Genomic DNA, 25,048 nt, shown 5'->3' on the forward strand with positions numbered 1-25,048 from the left:
CCTGCATAAAGCCGTAAGGGCAGATACGATCGATCGTTGCAATAATAGTCGCCGCAGTTGCGGTCGCATAGGGTTGTCCCAGGCTCCTCCATCCGCTTCCGCGCTGCGCAGTGAGCGGGGCTTATCACTGACGGTCTTCGCTTCCTCCCTGTGAATCAGGGGGAGGGGCCTACACAGTGCTGGGCGGGGCCAGCCGTTTACCTCTTGGAAATGGGCGTGGCTTCACGTTCACTCGCTGCGAATAGGCGGAGCGTCCGTCTTTACGACAGTGTTTGCGGCAGCGGCGTCTGTCTCCTGTGTGCGTGAGGGAGGGAGACCGGCAGCTGGAACGTTCAGGGCTGCGGACAGAGCAGCCGCCTCTCCCCGCCCGGATAGCACAGCGCTGCATGTCCCCGGCTCAAGATGGACTATGACTTCAAGGTGAAGCTGACGGGGGAGCGGGAGCGGGTGGAGGACCTGTTTGAATACGAGGGCTGCAAAGTTGGAAGAGGCACATACGGGCATGTGTTCAAAGCCAAGAGAAAAGATGGGTGAGTGGTGCGGACAGCCAGGGGAGCGGGCCCCACAATGGCCCTGGACCGCAGGGGCCACGTCTCTGCACCGGGGGGAAGGTTTACAGCCGCGGACGGCGCTCTTAAAGGGATTGTCCAGGGTGTGTGTGACACAATAGCTGTTACTCACCTGGTAAAGGGGCTGTTACGAGATCTACATTCCCAGGCAGTGTGATCAATGTGCGACTGCTGGGCTGCCCATCGCTGCCGCCAGGGAGTGCGTGACCGCTGGGGGTCCGACTGCTGGGCCGCCCACGGCTGCCGCCAGGGAGTGCGTGACCGCTGGGGGTCCGACTGCTGGGCCGCCCACGGCTGCCGCCAGGGAGTGCGTGACCGCTGGGGGTCCGACTGCTGGGCCGCCCACGGCTGCCGCCAGGGAGTGCGTGACCGCTGGGGGTCCGACTGCTGGGCCGCCCACGGCTGCCGCCAGGGAGTGCGTGACCGCTGGGGGTCCGACTGCTGGGCCGCCCACGGCTGCCGCCAGGGAGTGCGTGACCGCTGGGGGTCCGACTGCTGGGCCGCCCACGGCTGCCGCCAGGGAGTGCGTGACCGCTGGGGGTCCGACTGCTGGGCCGCCCACGGCTGCCGCCAGGGAGTGCGTGACCGCTGGGGGTCCGACTGCTGGGCCGCCCACGGCTGCCGCCAGGGAGTGCGTGGCCGCTGGGGGTCCGACTGCTGGGCCGCCCACGGCTGCCGCCAGGGAGTGCGTGACCGCTGGGGGTCCGACTGCTGGGCCGCCCACGGCTGCCGCCAGGGAGTGCGTGGCCGCTGGGGGTCCGACTGCTGGGCCGCCCACGGCTGCCGCCAGGGAGTGCGTGGCCGCTGGGGGTCCGACTGCTGGGCCGCCCACGGCTGCCGCCAGGGAGTGCGTGGCCGCTGGGGGTCCGACTGCTGGGCCGCCCACGGCTGCCGCCAGGGAGTGCGTGGCCGCTGGGGGTCCGACTGCTGGGCCGCCCACGGCTGCCGCCAGGGAGTGCGTGACCGCCGCTACATTCACTTCTATAGGGCTTCTTATGTATAGTTGATGAATGTAGTGAATTGGATGGGCCCTTTTAATTCTCCGCCTCTTCGGTGGTCCTGCCAATGAAAGAGTGTTGGGACCACTAGCATTGGTGCATAGGGGGCGTCTACACCGCACAATTAGCGACCTAAGATAATGGTGTAGTGTAAACAGGCTGCCGATCACCTGACCAGCGCTCGTTCGTCGGGTGAAATGATCTTTTGGTTTGTTCAAAAGACTGTTGTTCTCGGCAGCACGTAATTCTATGTAAACAGAAGCTGACCGTGGACACATACCCTCATAGTTATTCTAGCACATTTAAAGCATAACTTCTTTAAAGGGATTTTCTGGTGCTGCCCACTTCCACATTGTAAGGGCAGGACGCTGATGATGATGATAGGATGCAGGTGGGTGCGGTCATAGGTGTGATTGGTGCCTGATGACCCCTTTAAAAGGGATTTTCTAACTTTGAAAACCTTGTCCTCTGCCGCAGTTTGTTTTAAGACAAAGTAAACCTTTACTCACCCTCCCCTGGTCCAGGGCTGAGCTTCCGTCTCTGCTACCATGTTTTTTTTTTTTTTAAAGTGTTTTTAGTGCTGAAATTGTGTTGACAGCACTGCAGGCAATCATCAGTTCAGCGGCTCTGCACGGATAGATCGTTTGAGCCACCGAGCTCACCGATTGGCTGCAGCACTGTTCACGTGACTCCAGCATTGCACGTGGACGCTGGGATCAGTGTTAGAACCGCAATCAGTATTGTGAGGCATCACAATACGTATCTGATGCTGGACTGCTAGGGGCTGAGCTGTCGCATCTGGGGGTCCAATTATTTTTACTACAAAATTAAATTAACTATTTTTAATATATATATATATATATATTTTTTTTTTTTGGCGTGTGAGCATGATACAGCGAGCAGCACCAACAGAATCCTTGCTGCCTGCCAATCCTCTGTGACCATCTACTTGTCAGTATAACTTGTCACCAACAAAATGGCTCCGCGCTGTGTTCCTTAATGCCATCCTCTCATCCCTCAGCAGACACCCAGAAGGGGAGGAGAGGAGTGACATCACACACACGTGAGCAGACTCAGCCCATGTTTACTGCAGTGCAGTAATGTGAGCTAGCTGTACACTATTTTTATCAGATTTCAGTAGCTGCTCCCCCTAGTGTTTAAAAATGGAAATACCAAACTTTTTAAAATTATTTTTGTTTTTTTCTAAATTATAAACAAATGATATTTAAGAAGTTTTTTACATTAATTCTTTATTTTTTTTCAATTGCTGAATTTTTTTTTTTTTTGATGGCACCTTCCCTTTAACATCCTATATTTTAAACTCTATTTGGTCCTGCTGAAATCGGCTAATATGGTGTTTGTTTTTTATCGTGTCTGTGTTTGACAGCTCTGATTTCATATAGCCAGAGAAGGGTAGAGATAGATGGAAACCAACAGGTGGGAAGGTGCATTTCAATATTTGGCCCCACTGTGATGCACCCAGTGCCTATACTTAGTTTAAAGGGACTGCCAGCCCAGAATGACTGCTGAAACCCAGTACAGGCTGTCGGTGCATCGCAACGGGGCCAAATATTTAAATGCACCCTCCTACCTGCTTTTCTCTTCACCTCCACCCTCTCCTCCTCTTTAGCTCTGACTTCCTAAAGGCAGAGAGAGGAAACAGACTGGTGGGAAGGGGTATAGAAATGGCTCCTCCCAAGGGTGCAATGAGCGCCTGTACTTGGCTTCAATAGTCCTTCTGTGCCGACAATCCCTTTTAAGGTAATTTGCATACGTTGCGGATTTGAGAATCCTGATTTTTTTCCATTACCCACAGATGGGGTTTTTTTAATTGGCGACCAATTCCCTCAGACTGAGCGTGGCCTAATGCGGATAGCGCCAGGATATATTGCCAGAGAGAAGCAGATTGTGCCATTCCTGTTCCAGGCCTCTTCACATGGGGTTTTTTTTTTTCTTTTTTAATCCGCTTCTCGAAAAACCGTTCAAGCATTTTTCAAAACTTCTTTTGTCACTTTTTTTTTTTTTTTTTTTTTTTTTTTTTTTTATACTGGTGGCAATGTTTTCTTTTGTAGCTGACACTTAAAATTTGTCATTAATCTCCAGTTTTGGTGAGGCTAGTCCCTGTGTGGCTAGTCCCTTCGTGGTTTTGTGCAGAACCTTTCTATGAGCTGTCACTCACTGACGCAGTAACGTTCTCAGCCGTATGAACGGCAATGGAGTTTCACAATGGTTGTCTTCATCAGTGTTCCAGCATGAAATGCAGCCATAAGGGTAGGACCCCAGGAAGGATGAGACCCCCGTATACGCCATAGAGCTATCAAGTGGGCCCCCTTAGGCCAGCACTAAGGGTACGTAGTGGGTGCAGTTGTATATTCTCCACTTTTTATAGAGATTTTTTTCATAGACTTTTAACGAGTCTGTGATAAAGTCCATTCACATGTCAGGGTCCTGGCTCAGTCTAGTGTGGAGCTGGGATTCAGCACCCATAGGTGATACAGGAGATTTCCAGAGATAGCTGGCAGCTTAAAAAAAAAAAAGGATTCTTCATTTTTATGGTCCTTCTTCTATAGGACCTTTATAATATGGTGTACAGATACAGATTACTCATATACTTCATTTATTATTCAATTATTATTTATTTGAAAGTATCGTCATCGGTCCGGTCAGCTCCACGTCTGTTCTCATCTCAGGACGGCAATTTCTGATTTCACGCAACATCAGAGCCGTCTGTGGTGGGGGCTGGATAATGGCTCATTTCAATAGCCTCTGGTCTATGCATTGTGACAGAGAAGGGGTCTGGCTTGGCTATAGAAAGGAGCAGTCAGCCAGCCCATTCACACTCGGATCTGAAGACGTGTCTGTAGAGAAGATCTCGCCTGTGACAAAAGCAACATTAAAATTGAGCTGCTGGAATCTGGAGATTGATACCCTTTGTTAATTTGCATGTTAAGCCGGTTCCACACATCCGACATTCATGGTCCCAGTGTGAACCGGGGGTGTTGTGGCGGGCCGTGGGGGGGGGGTGTTGTGGCGGGCCGTGGGGGGGGGTGTTGTGGCGGGCCGTGGGGGGGGGTGTTGTGGCGGGCCGTGGGGGGGGGGATGTTGTGGCGGGCCGTGGGGGGGGGGATGTTGTGGCGGGCCGTGGGGGGGGGATGTTGTGGCGGGCCGTGGGGGGGGGGATGTTGTGGCGGGCCGTGGGGGGGGGTGTGTTGTGGCGGGCCGTGGGGGGGGGTGTGTTGTGGCGGGCCGTGGGGGGGGGGGTGTTGTGGCGGGCCGTGGGGGGGGGGGTGTTGTGGCGGGCCGTGGGGGGGGGGGTGTTGTGGCGGGCCGTGGGGGGGGGGTGTTGTGGCGGGCCGTGGGGGGGGGGGTGTTGTGGCGGGCCGGGGGGGGGGGTGTTGTGGCGGGCCGTGGGGGGGGGGGTGTTGTGGCGGGCCGTGGGGGGGGGGGTGTTGTGGCGGGCCGTGGGGGGGGGTGTGTTGTGGCGGGCCGTGGGGGGGGGGGGGTGTTGTGGCGGCCATGGGGTGTCGTGGCGGGCCAGATATGCATATCAGGCTCTTTAGTTCGGGTCAGGAGATCTTCACCGTATGTGAAACCAAACATATTGCATTTTTAAACACCTTTTTAGATTTGTTTTCTTTTTTCTTCGCCGCCTGGACACCCCCTTTAATGCTGAGAGCAGACCCCACATGTGGGCAGCAGGTGTAGTTTTTGTTTGTTCACACAGTGACTGTGAAATCAGAGGTGACACAGGAGGACGTGACTGTGTGTAATGGTTTGGGGCTGTGGTTCCTGGTGGCGTATCTTGGCCGCTCGTATGCTCATCTTTTATGTTTTATTACCCTAATTTGGAGAATGTTATGTCAGTGCGAACGTTCCAGCGAAGCTGTTGCTTAATTCCCCAGACTTCTGTTTGGAGGATCTGTCCATTTCGCAGCAGAGTCCACTTCAGCTTCATGATAAAGTTGTGTTCTAGAAACTGCAGCCAGACGTGCGATCTAGTGGCTTTAAATGGGTAGTCTGGTGAAGATAAGCTAGGGATGGGATAGGTGATAAAGTGTTAATTGCTGGGGATCTAACTGCTCAGACCTGTGCTGGTGCATCCCCGTTAGTATGGAGTCGCAGTGCACAGGCTCGATCGTTGCTGCATTCATTCCTTATGGGGCTGCTGAGCGCCATGCTTTGCTTTTTCCAGCAGCCCCTGCGGATCACCACCCTCTTCAGCCTGGTTGATGGCTTTGTGGCATTGGGGGCCAGGTAAGGAAATGTCACAGTGACCTGTCAAAAGAAAGAGGCTGGTGCTGGGAAGAAAGGCACAGGCTCAAGAAGTGCCGTCACCTCATTTGCTCAGGAATGAAATGCTAATGACTCAGGACTGCAGCAACAGATAGAAGATATAAAGGTGTCAATAGTTACATTTCAATGACATGACTTTCTTGTCCATATTTGAGGTTTGGCAGGGGGTGATCTTACTGACAAATTTTCTTTTTAATGAAAGAGTGCATTGCTTAAAGTCCTATAAGGAAGATCCTATGAAATATCATGTGGATAGCATACAAGATACTGCTATGCTCAGACCCCATTCAGTTGAACATGTTGGAATACTCTCTGGGAAATCTGCATACATCGGATGTAGACTTTGTCCTCCATCAGGCCCAAGGGCGTCAGCAGGATAGTATGTGTCTGTATGCGTTTTTTTTTTTTTTCTTTTAATATAGGAAAGTATAACAGTCTACAGTTTTGGGTTTCCACTGTGAAGGAAAGTGCAAACTGTGGATAAAAGGAGGCACATAAGCGAGTGAAAACTTCTGCACAGAATACACTATTCAGTGTTAAAGAGGTTGTCCATGCAAGTGATATTCATGACTTAGAATATGTCATCCATATCAGGTGGTGGAGGGTCTGACTCCCGGCACCACCACCGATCAGCTGAATAGGAGCTGAGCTGACGTTATTGGCAATGGGCCTCTGTGCTGTTCTGGCTCTGTCCGAGAGATAACAGCTGAGTGCTGGGGGGTCCTGATTGTCGGACCACCACCAACCTGGTATTGATGTTCTTCAGGATCACTATACCAGACAGCGCCATTGAAGCCAGCATTACCTTTTTCATCAGATGCAGCTTGTTTTTCAGTAGACTCTGGGATCAAACCAGACAACTTGGTCTTCACCTCCTTCATCAACAATCAGCCTTAGGCACCCATAACCCTATTGCACATTACCGGTGGTCCATACTGGGACCACTTTTGGTTGCTACTATCCTCTGCCTCACAGGCACTTCTACTAGACCTGCTGTTCTCGTGATGCTCTGACCAAGGCACCCAGCTTCACAATTTGGTGATTACGTTTTCCCATTCCCCCTTGTTAGACGAGATCGTCTTACTGCCAAAAATATTCTACCACTTGACAATGCCATTTTGATGAGATGATTGGCGTTCTTCACTGGTTTTAATGTTATGGCTTGCCATTGAATGGGTGACCCAACATAGTGCGCCCCTAGTGGTGATGGTGCTGCAGGACGGCCGATCTCCATTCTTTGAAGCAGCAGGCTGTAGGGACAGACCGCTCCCAGTTGACGCTTCGTCTGTGTGTGATCCCTTTAGGCATCCTCTTCCCGTTGTTTTGTTTCCCCTCTTGTGTGCACGGAGTCTCCTTCTCATCGTCTGCCGTGCCCTCCTGTGTGGTCCTAGTATGTGGTCCGTGACCCGATGTTACTTTATAACTAATGGTCCTGTGCACACCATGCCTTCACGACTGTAGAAGACAACCATTTTATCACTCCGGCCTCTGGGATGTGACTTTGTCAGTACATATGGGGGAACGGATCAGATGTCTGCAATCTCTTCACTAGCAGCCACAAGGGCAGGATAGAGCCGTAATTGCAATGATACCTTTCCGTTATGGTAAAGCTTGTCTAGCTATCAATGCGCAAAGTAGACGACAAGGTGGGGAGCATATTGGTGCAGTAGCGGGCCCGTGCTCCCCTTCCGCCTGTCTGCTCCCACCCTCCACCACTTGATTGACAGTGAAGATGCTCTCTATTTGTAGGACGTCCTCTACGCTGCAGGGAGAAATCTTACGCATGTCCCACTCTTCTTTTGGCCCAGCGTGTTTCAGGCTGCTACAGACTGACCGTGCGGGTTCAGGTCAGGACCTTTGTGACAAGTCTGTGCATCGTGGTGCAAGTATTGGCTGCAAAACTTGGTCTCGTACTGCGCATGCACTGGCCATACGACTTGTCCCTGGCGGCTTCATCCTGCCCACTTGGCTAGGCTTTCTTTCTAGCAAAGTGGGCCTGAAAAGCAGTCTCCCTGTCCCTGGCTCCAGTCTTAACTACAGGTGCTTTTTACAAAACTAGAATATCATCAAAAAACAGAAATAAACACATGAAAGACATCACTCTAATGACTCCATAATGAGTTTCACTTTTTTCATAGAAGAACTGAAATAAATGTAACTTTTTGATGATCTTATTTTGTGAGAAGTTCCTGTATGCCTGTAGAACAACCGTAATGTTTGGAATGTAGCCGCTGATCGGAGTCGTACCCATTGTTGAGGCAACCTGAATAATGTGTCAAATGTTCCCTTCAATAATAAACACTGCGTCGGGGGTTAAAAATCTGCTGATGCAAGAGTGCATCTGTCAGGATGTCATTTTTGGACTTTTAGATTATAAAAACTCAAGTGTCTTCATTTTCATACCGATATGCGCAATCTGAGTGTTTGGTGACAAATAATTACCGGTAGATTGGATTTCGGGTCTCTGTATTAAAGAATATAAGTCCACAGAGAATGGACTTTTGTTCAAATATTAATTTTTTTTTTTTTTTTTTCATGCTGGATTCTATGTAGACAAACTTTGAATTTTGAGCCTCATAATAGATTGACACTCTGTGTTATGTAAAGATGACTTTTCAGTAGTCTCATTATCGTTACAGGCAGGACAAGAATGACATAACTGTAATTAATAAGGGTCCCGTTACATTTAGGGATGCACCAGCGATCCCGACAACGATACGACCCGGTCAGGATCGCTGGTGCATCGCTGCATGGTCGCTAGTGAGCTGTCACACAGGCAGATCTCACCAGCGACGCAGCAGCGATAAGCGATCCGTCGACGGTCGCTCTTGCCTGTCACACCGCAGCGATGATGACGACTTCCGCCTGCGTCCATGCGTCGCGAGACACCAACGAGGAAAAAATGGCCCAGGACATTCGAGCGCGATAAGCGATATCCAGCAAGGGGGGGGGGGGTCGCAGGTACGTGTCACATGTAGCAAGATTGCTAGCGATCTCGCTATGTGTAAAAGGCTCTTAACACTACACAACAGCTGATGCCACAGCTCACCACCTCCCCTTTCATGCACATATTATCATACCTTGTATACAGCATTATGCAAAAAAGTCAATGACCATCTCCAGACTGCTACGGTCTAGCAGGGTTACCACCACCATGATCACATATAGAAGATGGAATGCAAAAAATAACAATTTGGGTAAAAATATCTGCCGCAGTTGGCTTGTAGTTATTTAAAAATCTGGATTATATGTTCCTTTTAAAGACATTGAGTGCTTTTAAATCTCTAATGCTCTCGGATGTAGAAGATCTTAGACTCTGATCGATCTCGTGTCCCATGCTGTCCAACTATAGATACGTTCGGGGGAAAGTCGGAGGAAACAGTTGGCCAAACCAAGAGTAGAACTGGGAGTGAGAATTTGTCCATGAAACTTCTTCTGTGTTCCACTCCTGGCTTTGACCTCTACTGACCAGAATTACCCTTGTGTGGTAGCAGAGTAAGGCCTCTTTCACACTTCAGTTTTTTGTCAGTTACAATCCGCCAAAAAGGCGGAGAAGCGGATCCGTCCTTAACTGATGTGAACGGATGCTACAGGATCTGTTTTTTTGAGGGATCCGCAAAATGAGGAAATTTAAAGGAACAGAGAGAGATTTTTTTTTTTTTTTTTTTTTTTGTCCGGCACCCAGACAGAATTTCGGGTTAAATCAGTGTCTGGAGGATCCGTCGGCGAAAAAAACGTTGCAAGCTCCGTTTTGAAGTCTTTGAGGATGTTGACGGACAGCAACATTATGGCGGATCCTCACAAAAACGGATGCAACGGACGGCAATCCGCCAATAATGAAAGTCAATGGGGAAAATTGCGGGTCCGTTTTTTTCAAAACCTGGCGGATTTTGACTGATTGTAAAAAACGGAAGTGTGAAAGAGGTCTTAACCAGGAGGTTAGCGTGCACTCAAGTCCAATAGCGAGGTGCAGGTGTAACAGACCTGTAGGTCCTATTACAAATAATAATATAATTCACCGCACACTCAGAGGGGTTTCTTTATGCAAATAAGTGCTTATTTTTATTATATACAAAACATGTGGGAGCCAAACAAGTATATATAGCACGAAGTAGAAGCGATATAATTTAATACGACGTTTCGGCTCAATCCGAGCCTTTATCACTTTTATCGCTGAATTGAAATTCGGATCTTTGAATAAGGAAGAACAGAACTCCCAAGAGAATAGCCCAAGAAAGATGGCTGGTGCAGTGGTGCTAGATAGCGGCGCTCCCACGCCTAGCTGCAGTGGCCACTGCAGCTAGGCGTGGGAGCGCCGCTATCTAGCACCACTGCACCAGCCATCTTTCTTGGGCTATTCTCTTGGGAGTTCTGTTCTTCCTTATTCAAAGATCCGAATTTCAATTCAGCGATAAAAGTGATAAAGGCTCGGATTGAGCCGAAACGTCGTATTAAATTATATCGCTTCTACTTCGTGCTATATATACTTGTTTGGCTCCCACATGTTTTGTATATAATAAAAATAAGCACTTATTTGCATAAAGAAACCCCTCTGAGTGTGCGGTGAATTATATTATTATTTGAAAGAGGTCTTAGGCGAGGATCAGAGGACCGTGTGGTGGAGGTATTTTTCGGTCAATGTTATGGCTTCATTTCCTGGCCTGAAATAAAGCCTGACGGCACAGAAGACTCGCGGTCACTGCTGGTAGGACATGGCTGTCACTCTATGGTGGGTATGGCTCTGAACGCTTTCTAGGTGGGTATCTCCATGATTCCCTCCAGCTGACACTTGCCCAGTCCCTACAGTGGTCGCGTTCCTGGTCTTTTGGGGGATTTGGAACTAGTAGAAAGCATCAAAATGAAAGTTGCAAGTTCAAATACTTTGTATTTTTTTTTTAAAAAGTTCTCAGACTGCTTAAAATGTGTTTATTCCATGGTAAACCCTTTTAATCTAAAGTAGAAAAGCTGATTTGAGTCTGACCCAGACGTGTCTCGGTCTGATCTTACCCCGATCTGTCTGTCCTCTTCTGGGCAGATGTCTCGTCATTGCGTACAGCACGGGTATGCCCTCAGCTTTGCAGGGCGATTTCAGCCTCGATTTCTGATCAGTGCAGATCTGTCAGTAATGAGGAGACTTTATAACCGGATATCTCTGCTATGGTCGCACCGATGTCTATTTTTACTGTCCCTCTTTCATGACTTTTAATGTTGCAGGTATCTCTGGATCACTTTGGTTATGTGGGAGGATGAAGCATTCAGGGTCTTTTATCTCTGGCAGGTAGTGCTTTTTTTAGAGGGCTTTTAAGGCTTATTCAAGCTAAGAAAAGGCTGCAAATTGCTTCATATTTCTGAGGTTACTAGGAAGGCAACAGGTGGTGGTAAAATGTAGTATTCAGCTTAAGTCGAAATTTGCTTTAAAGCGCACCTTGCAAATGTTTCATTTTGGACTGGACATACGATGGGTTAGTGGCTGCAGAGCGGAATAAAAAGGTGTTTTTTTTTCTGTTTTTTTTTTTTTTCAGTTTCACTTATTTGTTGCAGAAATATTTGGCACCTAAAGAGTTAAAAAAAAAAAATGTTTTATGTCCAATTAGGTGTTATCGGATGTTTTTCACTGGGGGTATGTACTTATTCTCTCTGTATGAGTTGCCCATTCAGAAGCCGACAGCAACAGAGCAGAAAAAGACCACGTCCCTACCATTGCTTAGGTTTTTCAGACTAACCCCCGATGGCCTGAAAGGAAAAAAATTATGTGAGAATCTAGATCTGCCACAAATCCAAAAATGGATTGTGACATTAACTCCCCTTTAATAAGGGGCCTCTGGACCCTCAGGACCGGACCTCACCAGTAAACAACGTAAGCGGAGGACTCCTCGATCCTCCACAGTTCCCCCATGGCGGTCACCTGACCCTCAGGTTTATGGCGAATGCAATACGATGGAGACAACCACCACGTAGGCTCCGGAGGCGTCACAAGATAGTGAACTCATTACAGTACCAACAACAGAGGCGTCCCCCTGTGTCGTCACACTCACACCCCCTCTATGCACAGAGGGAACCACCACCCTCCTCTGACCCCTCCTCCTAAGAGGACTCCGACACACAGGGTTAGGTTGTGGTGAGGGGTGAGACTTGCCCCTACGCCCTGGCAGCAGAGGCTGCTGCCCCCACCGGAGAAGAAGGGGTAGGTTGTAGAAAGGCGGCGAGATGGTAGCTCCCAGGCAGTAGTCCTTACACGACTGACCCCCAGCTGACTATTTTCCTGGACCGTCAATCTATAACCAGGTTGTCTTTTTTTTCAACCAACGGAGTCCCAAGACCATGGGTGTTGGCATACCCTCTAAGGTGTAGCAGGACAGGGACACACTTCCGGGGCATAGACCACGTTGAAAAATACCCGCGCATGCGCAGTACCGATTGTATGCTTTGCCCATAGTTGGGCAAAGCATACTGCACAAGCGTCGGAGGCCTTTTCAATGCGCAAGTGCGGAAAACAACGGCATCTGTGATATTCACAGATGAAGCTACGTTCAGCAAGCTGAGGAGGGGGGGAGAAGGCGAATAAGCCCCGCCCATCGGACCGGACCCATACATCTCCACCAAGATGATAAAGGTATTTATGCATCTGCGGGTTTGGGGGGGAATCAAAAGTCCTAATAGAATCCTTGTGGGGCGCACAATTGGGTGATATCTTTATATGATATCACTAAAAATGGGTGACCGATTCCCTTTAAGGGATCCTTCTCCTGGACGGGACTGATGACTGACATGATTTTGTGCCCTGTTGTCGCAGCTGTGCTTTGAGAAAAAGAAAGTATTGGGTCCTTGGTTGATTTATTTAGGCAAACTAAAAATGTTGAAAATTGACAGGTCCCTGGGATTGGCTTGATCCCACGCGCAGCGGATCTTGTCATTAATGATGTACAGCACAGTGCAGACGTCTTACGCCGGCGTAAGAAAAACTTTGCAATGTCACAATGCTAGAAAAATAGGTGTCAGTAGTTTATTAATTAACAAAATGCAAAGTGAATGAACAAAAGTGAAATCTAAATCTTTCCACCATTTGGTTGTGAGTTCCCTTCGCCTTCAGCACGGCAGCAATTCTTCTAGATCCACTTGTACAAAGTCGGGGATTTTGTACGATTATATAGTCAGGTGTATGATTAGCCAGACAGGTGGTGATAATCATCATTTTTTTTATATGTAGGTTAATACACGTTGATATCGTTGTCGGGATCGCTGGTAAGTCGCTATGTGTGACTCCAGCTTTTGTCTGATTAGCACGGCAGATCCCCCATTGTTGAGATTAGTGGACATACAATATTTAGTGGTGTATTATACACTGCTCAAAAAAATAAAGGGAACACTCAAATAACACATCCTAGATCTGAATGAGTGAAATATTCTCATTGAATACTTTGTTCTGTACAAAGTTGAATGTGCTGACAACAAAATAATACAAAAATCATCAATGGAAATCAAATTTATTAACCAATGGAGGCCTGGATTGAGTCACACAAAATTAAAGTGGAATGTAATGTCCTTAAAACAAGTCAAAATGATGCTCAGTATTGATCCGAATTTACTTCATAAGAAAATGGTAGCTCTTGGAGTCCCTCTCAACTTATGCTTGTGGATTTATAACTTCCTGACAGCCAGGATACAGAGTGTAAAAGTTGGACCATTCACTTCGGACACCTTGGTCACAAACATCGGGGCACCTCAGGGGTGTGTTTTGTCCCCGTTACTGTTTTCTCTCTATACGAATGATTGCATCTCTTCAGCAGACTCAGTAAAAATCTTGAAATTTGCCGATGATATGACACTGATTGGTCTCATCAGGGGAAATGCTGAAGACTTGTATCGGAGTGAGGTGAAAAGAATGTGACTGGTGTAAAGCCAATAATCTTGTACTCAACACTAAAAAAACTGCTGAGATGGTTGTGGATTTTAGGAAAGATCAACATGAGATACTTCCAATCTACATCCATGACGAAGTGGTTCTTAGGGTCACAGAGACCAAATTCCTTGGTGTTATCATCTCTCATGATCTTAAATGGGGGAAAAACGTGGATGCTGTTATAAGAAAAGCACAACAGAGGATGTTCTTCCTGCGTCAGCTGAAAAGATATGGTTTGTCTAAGAATCTGCTGATCTTATTCTTTAATGCTGTCCTCAGATCTGTGATTTGTTCCTCTCTGATAGTCTGGTATGGGGGAGCCACTGCGCATGACAAACTCCGCTTACAAAGGACTTTCAGAACAGCAGAGAGAATTATAGGTTCCCCCCTGCCTAAAATCCAGGATCTTTATGATAAGAGTATTCGATCCCACGCATTGAAAATTTCATCCGATCCCTCTCACCCGGGACACTCCTCATTCCAACTACTCCCTTCAGGACGTCGCTTCAGAGTCCCCAAATGCAGCACCAACCGCCATATGAACAGCTTCTATCCACTCTCTGTTCAACAATTAAATCGTCATGTGTAGAGTATATACTGTATCTGTCTTGTTAGATGTTACTTGTTGTATCTGTTGTTATATATTATGTTGCCTCTTTGCCACAAAGAATTCCTTGTATATATGTAATATGTACTTGGCGATTATAAATTTGATTGATTGTGTGTGGCCTCCACATGCCTGTATGACCTCCCTACAATGCCTGAGCATGCTAGTGATGAGGCGGCGGATGGTCTCCTGAGGGATTTTTCTCCCAGACCTGGACTAAAGCATCCTCCAACTCCTGGACAGTCTGTGGTGCAACATGACGTTGGTGGATAGAGTGAGACATGATGTCCCAGATGTGCTCAATCGGATTCAGGTCTGGGGAACGGACGGGCCAGTCCATAGCTTCAATTCTTTCATCTTTCAGGAACTGCTGACACACTCAGCCACATGAGGTCTGGCATTGTCCTGCATTAGAAGGATTCCAGGGCCAACTGCACAAGCATATGGTCTCACAAGGGATCTGAGGATCTCATCTAATGGCAGTCAGGCTACCTCTGGCGAGCACATGGAGGGCTGTGCGGCCCTCCAAAGAAATGCCAACCATGCCATTACTGACCCACTGCCAAACCGGTCATGCTGAAGGATGTTGCAGGCAGCAGATCTCTCTCCACGGCGTCTCCAGACTATGTCACGTCTGTCACATGTGCTCAGTGTGAACCGGCTTTCATCTGTGAAGACTACAGGGCACCAGTGGCAAATTTGCCAATCCTGGTGTTCTGTGGCAAATGCCAAGCATCCTGCATGGTGTTGGGCCGTGAGCACACCCCCCATCTGTGGACGTCGGGCCCTCAGACCATCCTCATGGAGTCTATTTTTTTTTTTTAACCATTCGTGCAGACGTGCACATTTGTGGCCTGCTGGAGGTCATTTTGCAGGGCAGGGCTCCTGTTCCTACTTGCACAAAGGCTGAGGTAGCAGTCCTGCTGCTGGGTTGTTGCCCTCCTACGACCCCCTCCAGGTCTCCTGGTGTACTAGCCTGTCTCCTGGTAGTGCCTCCAGCCTCTGGACACTACGCTGACAAACGGCAAGCCTTCTTGCCACAGCTCGCATTGATGTGCCATCCTGGATGAGTGCACTACCTGAGCCACTTGTGTGGGTTGTAGAGTCTCTCATGCTACCACGATTGTGAAAGCACAACCAACATTCAAAAGTGACCAAAACATCAGCAAGAAAGCATTGGTACTGAGATGTGGTCTGTGGTCCCCGCCTGCAGAACCACTCCTTTATTGAGTATGTCTTGATAATTGCCAATAATCTCCATCTGTTGTCTATTCCATTTGTACAACAGCATGTGAAATGGATTGTCAATCAGTGTTGCTTCCTAAGTGGACAGTTTGATTTCACAGAAGTTTGATTTACAGTACTTGGAGTTAGATTGTTAAGTGTTCCCTTTATTTTTTGAGCAGTGTATTATTAGGGTATGTGCACACGCTGCGGATTGGGGTGTGGATTTGGCCACGCGGATTTTTTTAAAATCTGCAGGTCAAAAGACCTGCGGTTTTACCTGCGGATTGCTCTGTGGTTTTGCCCTGCGGTTTTTCATCTCCTCAATGGAGGAGATGGCAAACCGCAGCAGAATCCGCAGAAAGAATTGACATGTCAATTCTTTCTGCGGTTTCAAAACCGCACGGAAAAATCCTCACCGTCTGCACTGCGGTTTTTTATTCCCATAGGGAATAATGGTACTGTACACCGCAGCAAAAACTGCTGCGGACCCGCAGCGTCCAAATCCGCTGCGGAACCGCAGCACAATCCACAGCGTGTGCACACACCCTTAGAATGGCTGTTTGAACCAGCCCTTTCTGTGAAGAGGGCAGTCTGTTCATTCCTGTTGCTAAACCAATCCTCTTCCCCCTTTTTTTTTTTTTTTTTTTTTTTTTTCCCCCATCTGTGACACAGAAAGGGTCTGGCTTAGCCATTGAAATAGGGCTGGCTGGCTGTCTCATCACATACCACTATATATTCGGGTGCCGGCACTGGAATCTCAGGGCCCCCTTTCAGATGTGAAGTATATTAATAAGTTGTGTTTCTTGGGCTGTGTGCACATTACGTTTGTGGCCACTGTTGGAAACATTCCCTCGGGATATAGACCCTGGACAGTAGCCGCGCACTCGATGTTTAGGTCTCTGTTCTCCAGAGAATGATTGCAAAAGCAGCATGCCGCCTGAAATAAGGTGTTTTCCCCCCCCTTTTTATAGGAAATTGGTCTGCTATGTTTCCTTATACGATTACACGGTATGCAGACCCTTAACGGCCAGATGGCGGATGACACTTTCGGCCTCCATCTGGTAAATGACAGCCTATGGTAAAGATACGGTATATGATATACCAGGAAATGCTCCTGACCTGCTGTCGGCTAAGTTCTCCAACACGCTCTTAACTACGTTTTTCTTTTGCACAGTCCCTTTTAACTTTTTTTATTTTTTTTAACCCTATGATTCTGAACAGCAATTTATTTATTTTTTGGGGTCACCCACCTTCAGCTCACAGGTATTTCTCCCGAGTCCACCTTCCAGTGGCGTTGAATGGCCAGAACATGCACGCGTTCACTCAGCATCTTATCTCCTCTGAAAAGAAGCTTTAGGCGTGTTACAATTAAATATAGGGGGCGCTGCTGAGCACAGGGGAGCAACATCGAGTGAAGGATATTGTTTTTATTATTTTACACCTTGTGCCAGTTACTAAGTTAATTTCCTTTTATTACAGGAATGGGCCCAGGATTGGGCACATTATTGCATACATGAAGGGTCCCAGCGTGGGGGGGGACACTATTGCAGGATGGGGGCACTATTGCAGGATGGGGCCCAGCGGGGGGGGGGACACTATTGAAGGGGCCCAGCGTGGGGGGGGGGGACACTATTGAAGGGGCCCAGCGTGGGGGGGGGGACACTATTGCAGGATGGGGCCCAGCGTGGGGGGGGACACTATTGAAGGGGCCCAGCGTGGGGGGGGGGACACTATTGAAGGGGCCCAGCGTGGGGGGGGGGGGACACTATTGAAGGGGCCCAGCGTGGGGGGGGGGGGGACACTATTGAAGGGGCCCAGCGTGGGGGGGGGGACACTATTGAAGGGGCCCAGCGTGGGGGGGGGGACACTATTGAAGGGGCCCAGCGTGGGGGGGGGGGACACTATTGAAGGGGCCCAGCGTGGGGGGGGGGGACACTATTGAAGGGGCCCAGCGTGGGGGGGGGGGACACTATTGAAGGGGCCCAGCGTGGGGGGGGGGACACTATTGAAGGGGCCCAGCGTGGGGGGGGGGGGGAACACTATTGAAGGGGCCCAGCGTGGGGGGGGGGGGGCACTATTGAAGGGGCCCAGCGTGGGGGGGGGGGGGGACACTATTGAAGGGGCCCAGCGTGGGGGGGGGGGGACACTATTGAAGGGGCCCAGCGTGGGGGGGGGGGACACTATTGAAGGGGCCCAGCGTGGGGGGGGGGGACACTATTGAAGGGGCCCAGCGTGGGGGGGGGGGGGACACTATTGAAGGGGCCCAGCGTGGGGGGGGGGGGGACACTATTGAAGGGGCCCAGCGTGGGGGGGGGGGGGACACTATTGAAGGGGCCCAGCGTGGGGGGGGGGGGGACACTATTGAAGGGGCCCAGCGTGGGGGGGGGGGGGGGACACTATTGAAGGGGCCCAGCGTGGGGGGGGGGGGGGGACACTATTGAAGGGGCCCAGCGTGGGGGGGGGGGGGGGGACACTATTGAAGGGGCCCAGCGTGGGGGGGGGGGGACACTATTGAAGGGGCCCAGCGTGGGGGGGGGGGGACACTATTGAAGGGGCCCAGCGTGGGGGGGGGGACACTATTGAAGTGTGGGGCCCAATATGGGGGATGTGGGGGGCCACAATTGCTATATGGAGCCAATTGTAACACAAAATTACTGCCTGGGGCCAATTAGGGGACAAAACAAACTTGAAAACATAAAATAAACAAAAAATCCTTCAAAGCGATGTATGAAAAATATTTTGCCACTTAAGTATAGTGCCCACGATCCGAAGTTACGGCTGATTTGACACTGTGTACTTGTGCAGCGTTACACCAGCAGCAGCCAGATGTGACAGCATAGTGGTTGGGCGTTCAAGAGATCCCATGTCCACTATGCGTCCAGAGACGCCCGCGGCTCACCTATGGAGACGGACATGAGGTGCGTCTTTCCAGACTGCAGCATGTCTATTTATCTTATGGAGACGTGAGTCTTTTCAAGAGAAATTTCACCCTATAGAATGTATTGGACGCGGTGAATGGGCACAGTTCAGTGATCACAGCGGATTCACCTGCGTTCAGTAGACGGCAGCACTTTGGACTCAGCGAACATGCGCTGCTGCTTCCGGATCTTGGGCACTAAAACAGCAATTGTATGCAAAAATGAAGCAAAATATACGTTTGGTATTGCCTCCTCCGTAATCACCCACAGCCTATTAAACAGTACCATAACTCATACAATGCATTAAAAAGACCATGCCAAAAATGTTTAAAAAAATTTATTTTTGTTAAAGGTATAGGAAAAAATGGTATCGCTGAAAGCGTCATTCCTCCTGCAAAGAATGCGGCCGATCAAATTCAGGTTTTTTTTTTTTTTTTCTGTGTGGCCAATTTACCTAGCGGCGTTTGAGGCCCCTGCCATGGATAGAGGCCGCGGGTATCGCCGTCCCAGCAGATTCATCAGGGGTTGTACAGTACAATTAGCCATAAAGTATGGCCCTGATAGAACAATATATTGTGTATATAGAGGTTACCCACGCCGAGACGCATCCCATGTGTACAACCTACCTGGTCAAAATGGGTCTGTAGAAAATTGACCCGTTGTGCATGCGCAGGATCCCTCCTGACTCCAGGGGATACGGCCTGTGACTACCTAATTGAAGTTGGTCACGAAGGGCAAGAGATCAACAAATGAACACCAGATCTATATACAGAGCGTAAAGCCCACGTTGTGATGGTAGGTAACACGCATAATGATCAGTATGTGCGCCCTGTCTTTTACCTGTTTAGTTGGGTCCGATGGGCCGGGCTTGAGGGAGGGGAGTTGTACAAAATTGAGAAAAAAAATTCTTTTATTCCAGACTACCACATCTGTCCACGGGTTATATCTGCTGCTGGGTTAATAGCAGGTTCCCAAATTCCTTATTCTTGGGGGACAGTCGCTCTTTTTAGGCCATCGACTGCTGGACTGGACTGTGCACCCCTGATGCTGCTCTGAGGCGCCTCCCTCTGCATCATCGGTAGCACGGTGGGATTGTGCTCTGTCCATCCCTAAGAGCTTCAGGGCCACACCTAGACTGGCTCAGAAAGAGCTTGTAAGCGTTGCCCATGTTCCGCCAAAGGTGGCCGCTCTCATTGGCAACAAGTACTAAAGTTTAAAAAAAAAAATTGGGGAGAACAAGGCAATTTTTTTTTTTTTTTTATTGTTTTCAGTAGGGCTTTGGAGATGTAGTCGGAGTTGGTATAAAATGGAGCGGCTCCGACAATATATAATACACTGAGTACAGTAGTACAATGCAGGATGGGCTGTAAATGTGTCAGAATAATTTGGGAAAGTTCTGAAATGTCCTATAAATGTCTGTTCTGTTCCTGATCTGAGGCTCTCTGCTTTTAGGTGATATGAATCTGTGCTGCCCTTCATGTACATGATACTAACACATGGAAGTTTAATGCAATATATAGATAAAATATACATCTTCATTGATACAAAGATAAAAATGACTAAATACAAAAAAGAGTGTTCCTAAAAAGCCTGACCAATACCCATAGTATACAGGGAAAACACATGGGATGAAACTGAATGGGAGGAGACACAGATTAGATATTAGAAAAAACTTTTTGACAGAGTGATCAATGAGTGGAACAGGCTGCCACGAGAAGTGGTGAGTTCTCCTTCAATGGAAGTCTTCAAACAGAGGCTGGACAGACATCTGACTGGGATGATTTAGCGAATCCTGCTTTGAGTAGGGGGTTGGACCAGATGGCCCAGGAGGTCCCTTCCAACTCTACGATTCTATGGCGGTAAATAGATATAAATAAGTGCCCAAGTCCCCTAATCTATCATCTGCATGCTAAGGCTACGTGCACACGCTGCGGAATGCTCTGCGGTTCTGTCCTGCAGTTTTTCATCTCCACAATGGAGGAGATAGCAAACCGCAGCGGAATCCGCAGAAAGAATTGAAATGTCAATTCTTTCTGCGGTTTCAAAACCGCAGGAAAACCGAGCGGAAAAATCCGCACCATCTGCACTGCAGTTTTTTATTCCCATAGGGAACAATGGTACTGTACACCACAGCAAAAACTGCTGCGAACCCGCAGCGGCCAAATACGCAGCGTGTGCACACACCCTAAGACTGTCCAAAGACCTGTATCTACCTATGGAGGCGGACTGTACTTGCATCTAGTGATGCGTCCAACCAGGAAGATGTGTGTAGCCCGGTCAAATGGCCTCTACGCGCGTTTCACCCGCAGCTTCGTCAGGGTGCACTTATGTGTATCTTCGCTAGTGAGGCAGTGCTGTGGGGTCGGAAGTCGGGGAAATGATATCGTTGGAGGTTTATCAACCCCACAGCCCTGGTTTTTACAAGTACTTTACAATTGTATCCATGCATAATGTGAATGTGGAGAAGCTTCAGTGCTGGGACTCCCCTGTGTTGTATCCAGATGTGGCTCTGTTCTTCTTTTCTCTCAGATACAGCAGTGGACGTGTGCTAGATCTCGTGTACATGGTGGCGTGCACTTGGCAGCGTTTAGTGTGTACGTTCAGCGTGTGTTCTTTGCGGATTAATCCAGCCGATTTATGCCAAGTGTTGTACTCTGTCCGCTTGATGCCTCGCTTCTCCGCTGCAGTTGATGTTTCCAGTACAAGGACATCTTGTAGCAATAATGGAACCGGTGTGGCTGCCAAGTGCTGTGTATAGAGAGCCGGGCCTCGGCCTACGGGACTGAGTAGTGTTCCTAAACACTGCCTAGGTAGTGAGGCTTTTTATATCAAAGTGCATTAAAATAAATGTAAATGCATGTAATTTGGTACTAAGTACTTGGATCGTGTTAAAGGGACTCTGTCAGCACACAATGACTGTTCAAACCAAGTGCAGCTACTCGGTGCTCACGGCGGGGCCAGACTTTAAAGTGAGCCTTTCCACTTATTTTCCCTGTCTTTCACCTTCTCTGGGTCCATGAACCCAAAGCTGTCGCTCAGAGGGGGGGAGGAGAAAACGAGAAGGTAGGAAGTGCAGTTAAACGATTGACCCCGCCATGATTCACCAAGCGACGGTGCTTGGTTTGAACAGTTATTCTATGCTGACAGGTTCCCTTTTACAAGGGAATCTGCCAGCAGTATTTTCTATGTATTCTGAGAGCAGCATGATGTAGGGGCTGAGAGTCTTGATTCCTGTAATATGTCACTTACAATACAATGAGCATTTTATCAGCAGTAGATTGTCACTGTAGGACTAGGTGTCTCCTGCCTCCTAAACAACTGCTCCATCTAACTCTACCCACACCATTGTCATCTCCCTGCCTAGACACACTGTGCACAGAAAGCTGCCAATCAGTACTGTGGGCGGGGTTATACAGAGCTCAGCATTCAGAGAACTGCTAGATCGGAATGGGATAAAACTATGAGTCTTTGTGCAGCCGTTGCAGACATGCTGTGGAATTGTCCACAGCATTTCCACAACTCCCCACCGTGGGTAAAACGCATGCGGAATTCGCATGCATTTTGCAAGTGTTTTTAGCTTGAAGAATCTTTAGCGTATTTCCAAGCGATTTGAAGCATCACTTGGAAAAGTGATTGACAGGTTAGTCACACTTGTCAAGCATGGTGTTTAAGTGTGACTAACTTTTTGCTATTGAGGCCGCCTATGCAGCATCATAAGTAAAAGAATGTTAAAAATAATTAAAAAAAAAATGGAGATATACTCACCCTCTGTCGGCCCCCAGAATCCTCAGCGGTGCACGCGGCGCTGCCAGCAACTTCTGTTCCCAGGGATGCCTTGTGCGAATGACCTCTGATGACGTAGCGGTCAGGCGACTGCAACGTCATCTGGGGTGATTCTCACAATGCATCCCTAGGAACGGAAGTTGCCGGCAGCGCCGCGTGCACCGCTGAGGACTCTGGGGGCCGACAGAGGGTGAGTAGATCTCCATTTTTTACTTTTAATTCTATTTTTTTTTTTTTTTTTTTACAGGGATATGGTACCCAGGGCATTGAGGAGAGTCTCCTCTCCTCCACACCCTGGGTACCATCCGCACATGAAGCGCTCACTTTACGCATGGTGGGCATAGCCACATGCGTAAAGTGAGCATTTCCATGTAATCCCATGGCGGCGGAATCACCGCGATTCCGCAGAAATAATGGACATGCTGCGGATTTTACTTCGATGCAATTCTGCAGTGGTAAAATCCGCAGCATGGGCACAGCAACTGAGGCATCACATGGGATTGCATGGAGTTGCGTTTCTTAAGCGTTTCCACAGCGGCAAAAATGCAATGTGGGCACACAGCCTGATTGTATCAAAATGACAGCACGCAACCCAACAAGTGGCACATAGCTGGAATCAGGGTCTCTGCCCCTACATAATGCTGATCTGATTACATAGCTAAAACCTGGTGACTGATTCCCTTTTAAAAGGGAAATTCAGAGAGTGTTCATCCGACTCCTAGCAACTGCATTTATCTGATTGCAGGGTGGAAAACTGTCTCCAAAGACGGCTCTGTATGTAGGAGGGTGCAGTGTGTGGGACCACCGATCTTGTATAGACGGCCCACCCTAATGGTGGATGAGTAGTTGATGTATAAATCATGGATTCTATACTTCTAGATTCTGATGTCTGTCCTGTAGAAGAACTCTGTGATCCACAGCTTGTTCACAGATGCCATTTTTTTTTTTTATTATTTGGTCGTGTCCTGACTTGTGGAACCGACAATTTATGGCCGCCACTCTAATCCTGTCCTGCTTTTACCCTGTTTTAGGAAAGATGATCGAGATTACGCGCTGAAACAAATAGAAGGTACTGGGATATCTATGTCGGCGTGCCGAGAGATCGCTGTAAGTACAGTCGTGGGTGGTGGTGGCGCTTCTTTATTATGTGAGTGTGACTTTATTGTGGTCGCGTTCCCCGTGACCTTATGAGTTGTCATTCTTGTTATATGCTAGAGATCCGCCATCAGTGCTTTACCGTGTGTCGTGCTTTGATGCTGGTTTTCCTGTGGTGTTTGCAGCCTAGTAGAGCAATATGCCGCAGACCTGCACACTGTCTGCCACACGTTTCCAGCGAGTACATGATGTTACTGCTGGGTGTGAAGTGCTTGTGTTTCTAGGCCACGCTGCATAATGATTGCTACTTGAGAAGCAAGCTTAAAGGGACCCTGTCCGCAGCATTGTGCACAGTAACCTACACACAGTGTCTGCTTGACGCCGTTATACTGATTTCTATGGACATCATCCCCTATCCTCATCACTAGCACGGTGTACTACAGAATTCAGACTGACTGCGGATTTGCCGGTTCTTTTCTTTATTTTATTTTTATTTTTTTTACATTTATTTTGGAGTCATCATGAAAAGTGACATCACTACCAAATTAACACAGGCTTACAATGCCCATTATTGAGCTGCCCATCCCTTTGAGGCATATTCATGTGATTTTTCTGCTGGAAATGGAGTGAGACAATCCAGAGGAAAGCACCCAATCCTCTGTTTTATGGATACTTTACTTGGTGTTTTATTTTTTTCTGTCCTGATCAATGTGGTGGTGGCGGCTCCCTTTTTTTTGGGCGGGGCGGTTGGCTCCCTTTTTTTTGGGCGGGGCGGTTGGCTCCCTTTTTTTTGGGCGGGGCGGTTGGCTCCCTTTTTTTTGGGCGGGCGGTTGGCTCCCTTTTTTTTGGGCGGGCGGTTGGCTCCCTTTTTGCGCAGATCTGAACACTGTTATTAATCTTGGTTAAACATGATGGTTAGTTCAAGGATATAGATACACCAGCAATGAACAGTCCGCTGCCTCCTTGGAAAACATTGTGACCCAGGAACATTTCCTAAAATCAGAACTCATTTTTAGTTTCTCCACCTACAGTTTTTCTGCATGTCCTATTCTAAATTCTGCCATATTTATCACTTTAGACCTTCTTTTTTTTTTTTCTTTTTTTTTTTTTTACGATCAGATACTGAACACCATCCATTTAATAGAAGGCCTTCTCTATTCAATTTCTTATATTATTTCACTATTAGGCTTTGAACAGTGTCCATATGGATTTTCATTAAAGGGGTTGCCTAGAGACTTTTATAACGATGACCCATCCTTAAGATAGGTTAACGATGTCAGATCAGTGCGTCTCCAATACCCGGCACCACCACAGATCAGCGGATCACAGTGGCGGGATGTACACAGTTCAGAGCTGGAACAGCACAGCGCCATACAGTGTAGTGGTTATTCTCAGGTACTGCAGCACAGTTCCTATTAAAGTGAATGTGATTTGAGCTGCTGTCTCTGGGAACGACCATTGTACTATGGGCAGAGCTGGAGCAGCACAGCCCCTTACACTGGGTATATCTGGCCACCACCAGAGTAGATGTTGGTTGGTGGGGGAGCCCATGTGTTGGACCCCCGCCCCACTGATCAGATATTGTCAAACTATATGAAGGAAAAATCAGTATGTCCGTTCTAAACAAGACGTTTAAATCACATTTAACCTATTTAGGG

At 48.5% G+C, this 25,048-nt stretch overlaps 1 protein-coding gene across 1 annotated transcript in view; it reads left to right on the top strand.

Moving 5' to 3' along the window:
* The first annotated feature begins 241 nt into the window (after positions 1–241).
* Positions 242–25,048, top strand: part of CDK8 (cyclin dependent kinase 8) — a 66,996-nt gene continuing 42,189 nt past the window's right edge. The window contains exons 1-2 of the mRNA XM_073583122.1: positions 242–530; positions 23,327–23,402. Of these exons, the coding sequence (XP_073439223.1) occupies positions 403–530; positions 23,327–23,402 (204 nt within the window). The 5' untranslated portion in view covers positions 242–402. The remainder of the gene's footprint in view (positions 531–23,326; positions 23,403–25,048) is intronic.

The sequence above is a fragment of the Dendrobates tinctorius genome, unplaced genomic scaffold (assembly GCF_039654945.1).
Source record: "Dendrobates tinctorius isolate UK_male_01 unplaced genomic scaffold, ASM3965494v1 ptg000075l, whole genome shotgun sequence".
NCBI classification, from domain to species: Eukaryota; Metazoa; Chordata; class Amphibia; order Anura; family Dendrobatidae; genus Dendrobates; species Dendrobates tinctorius.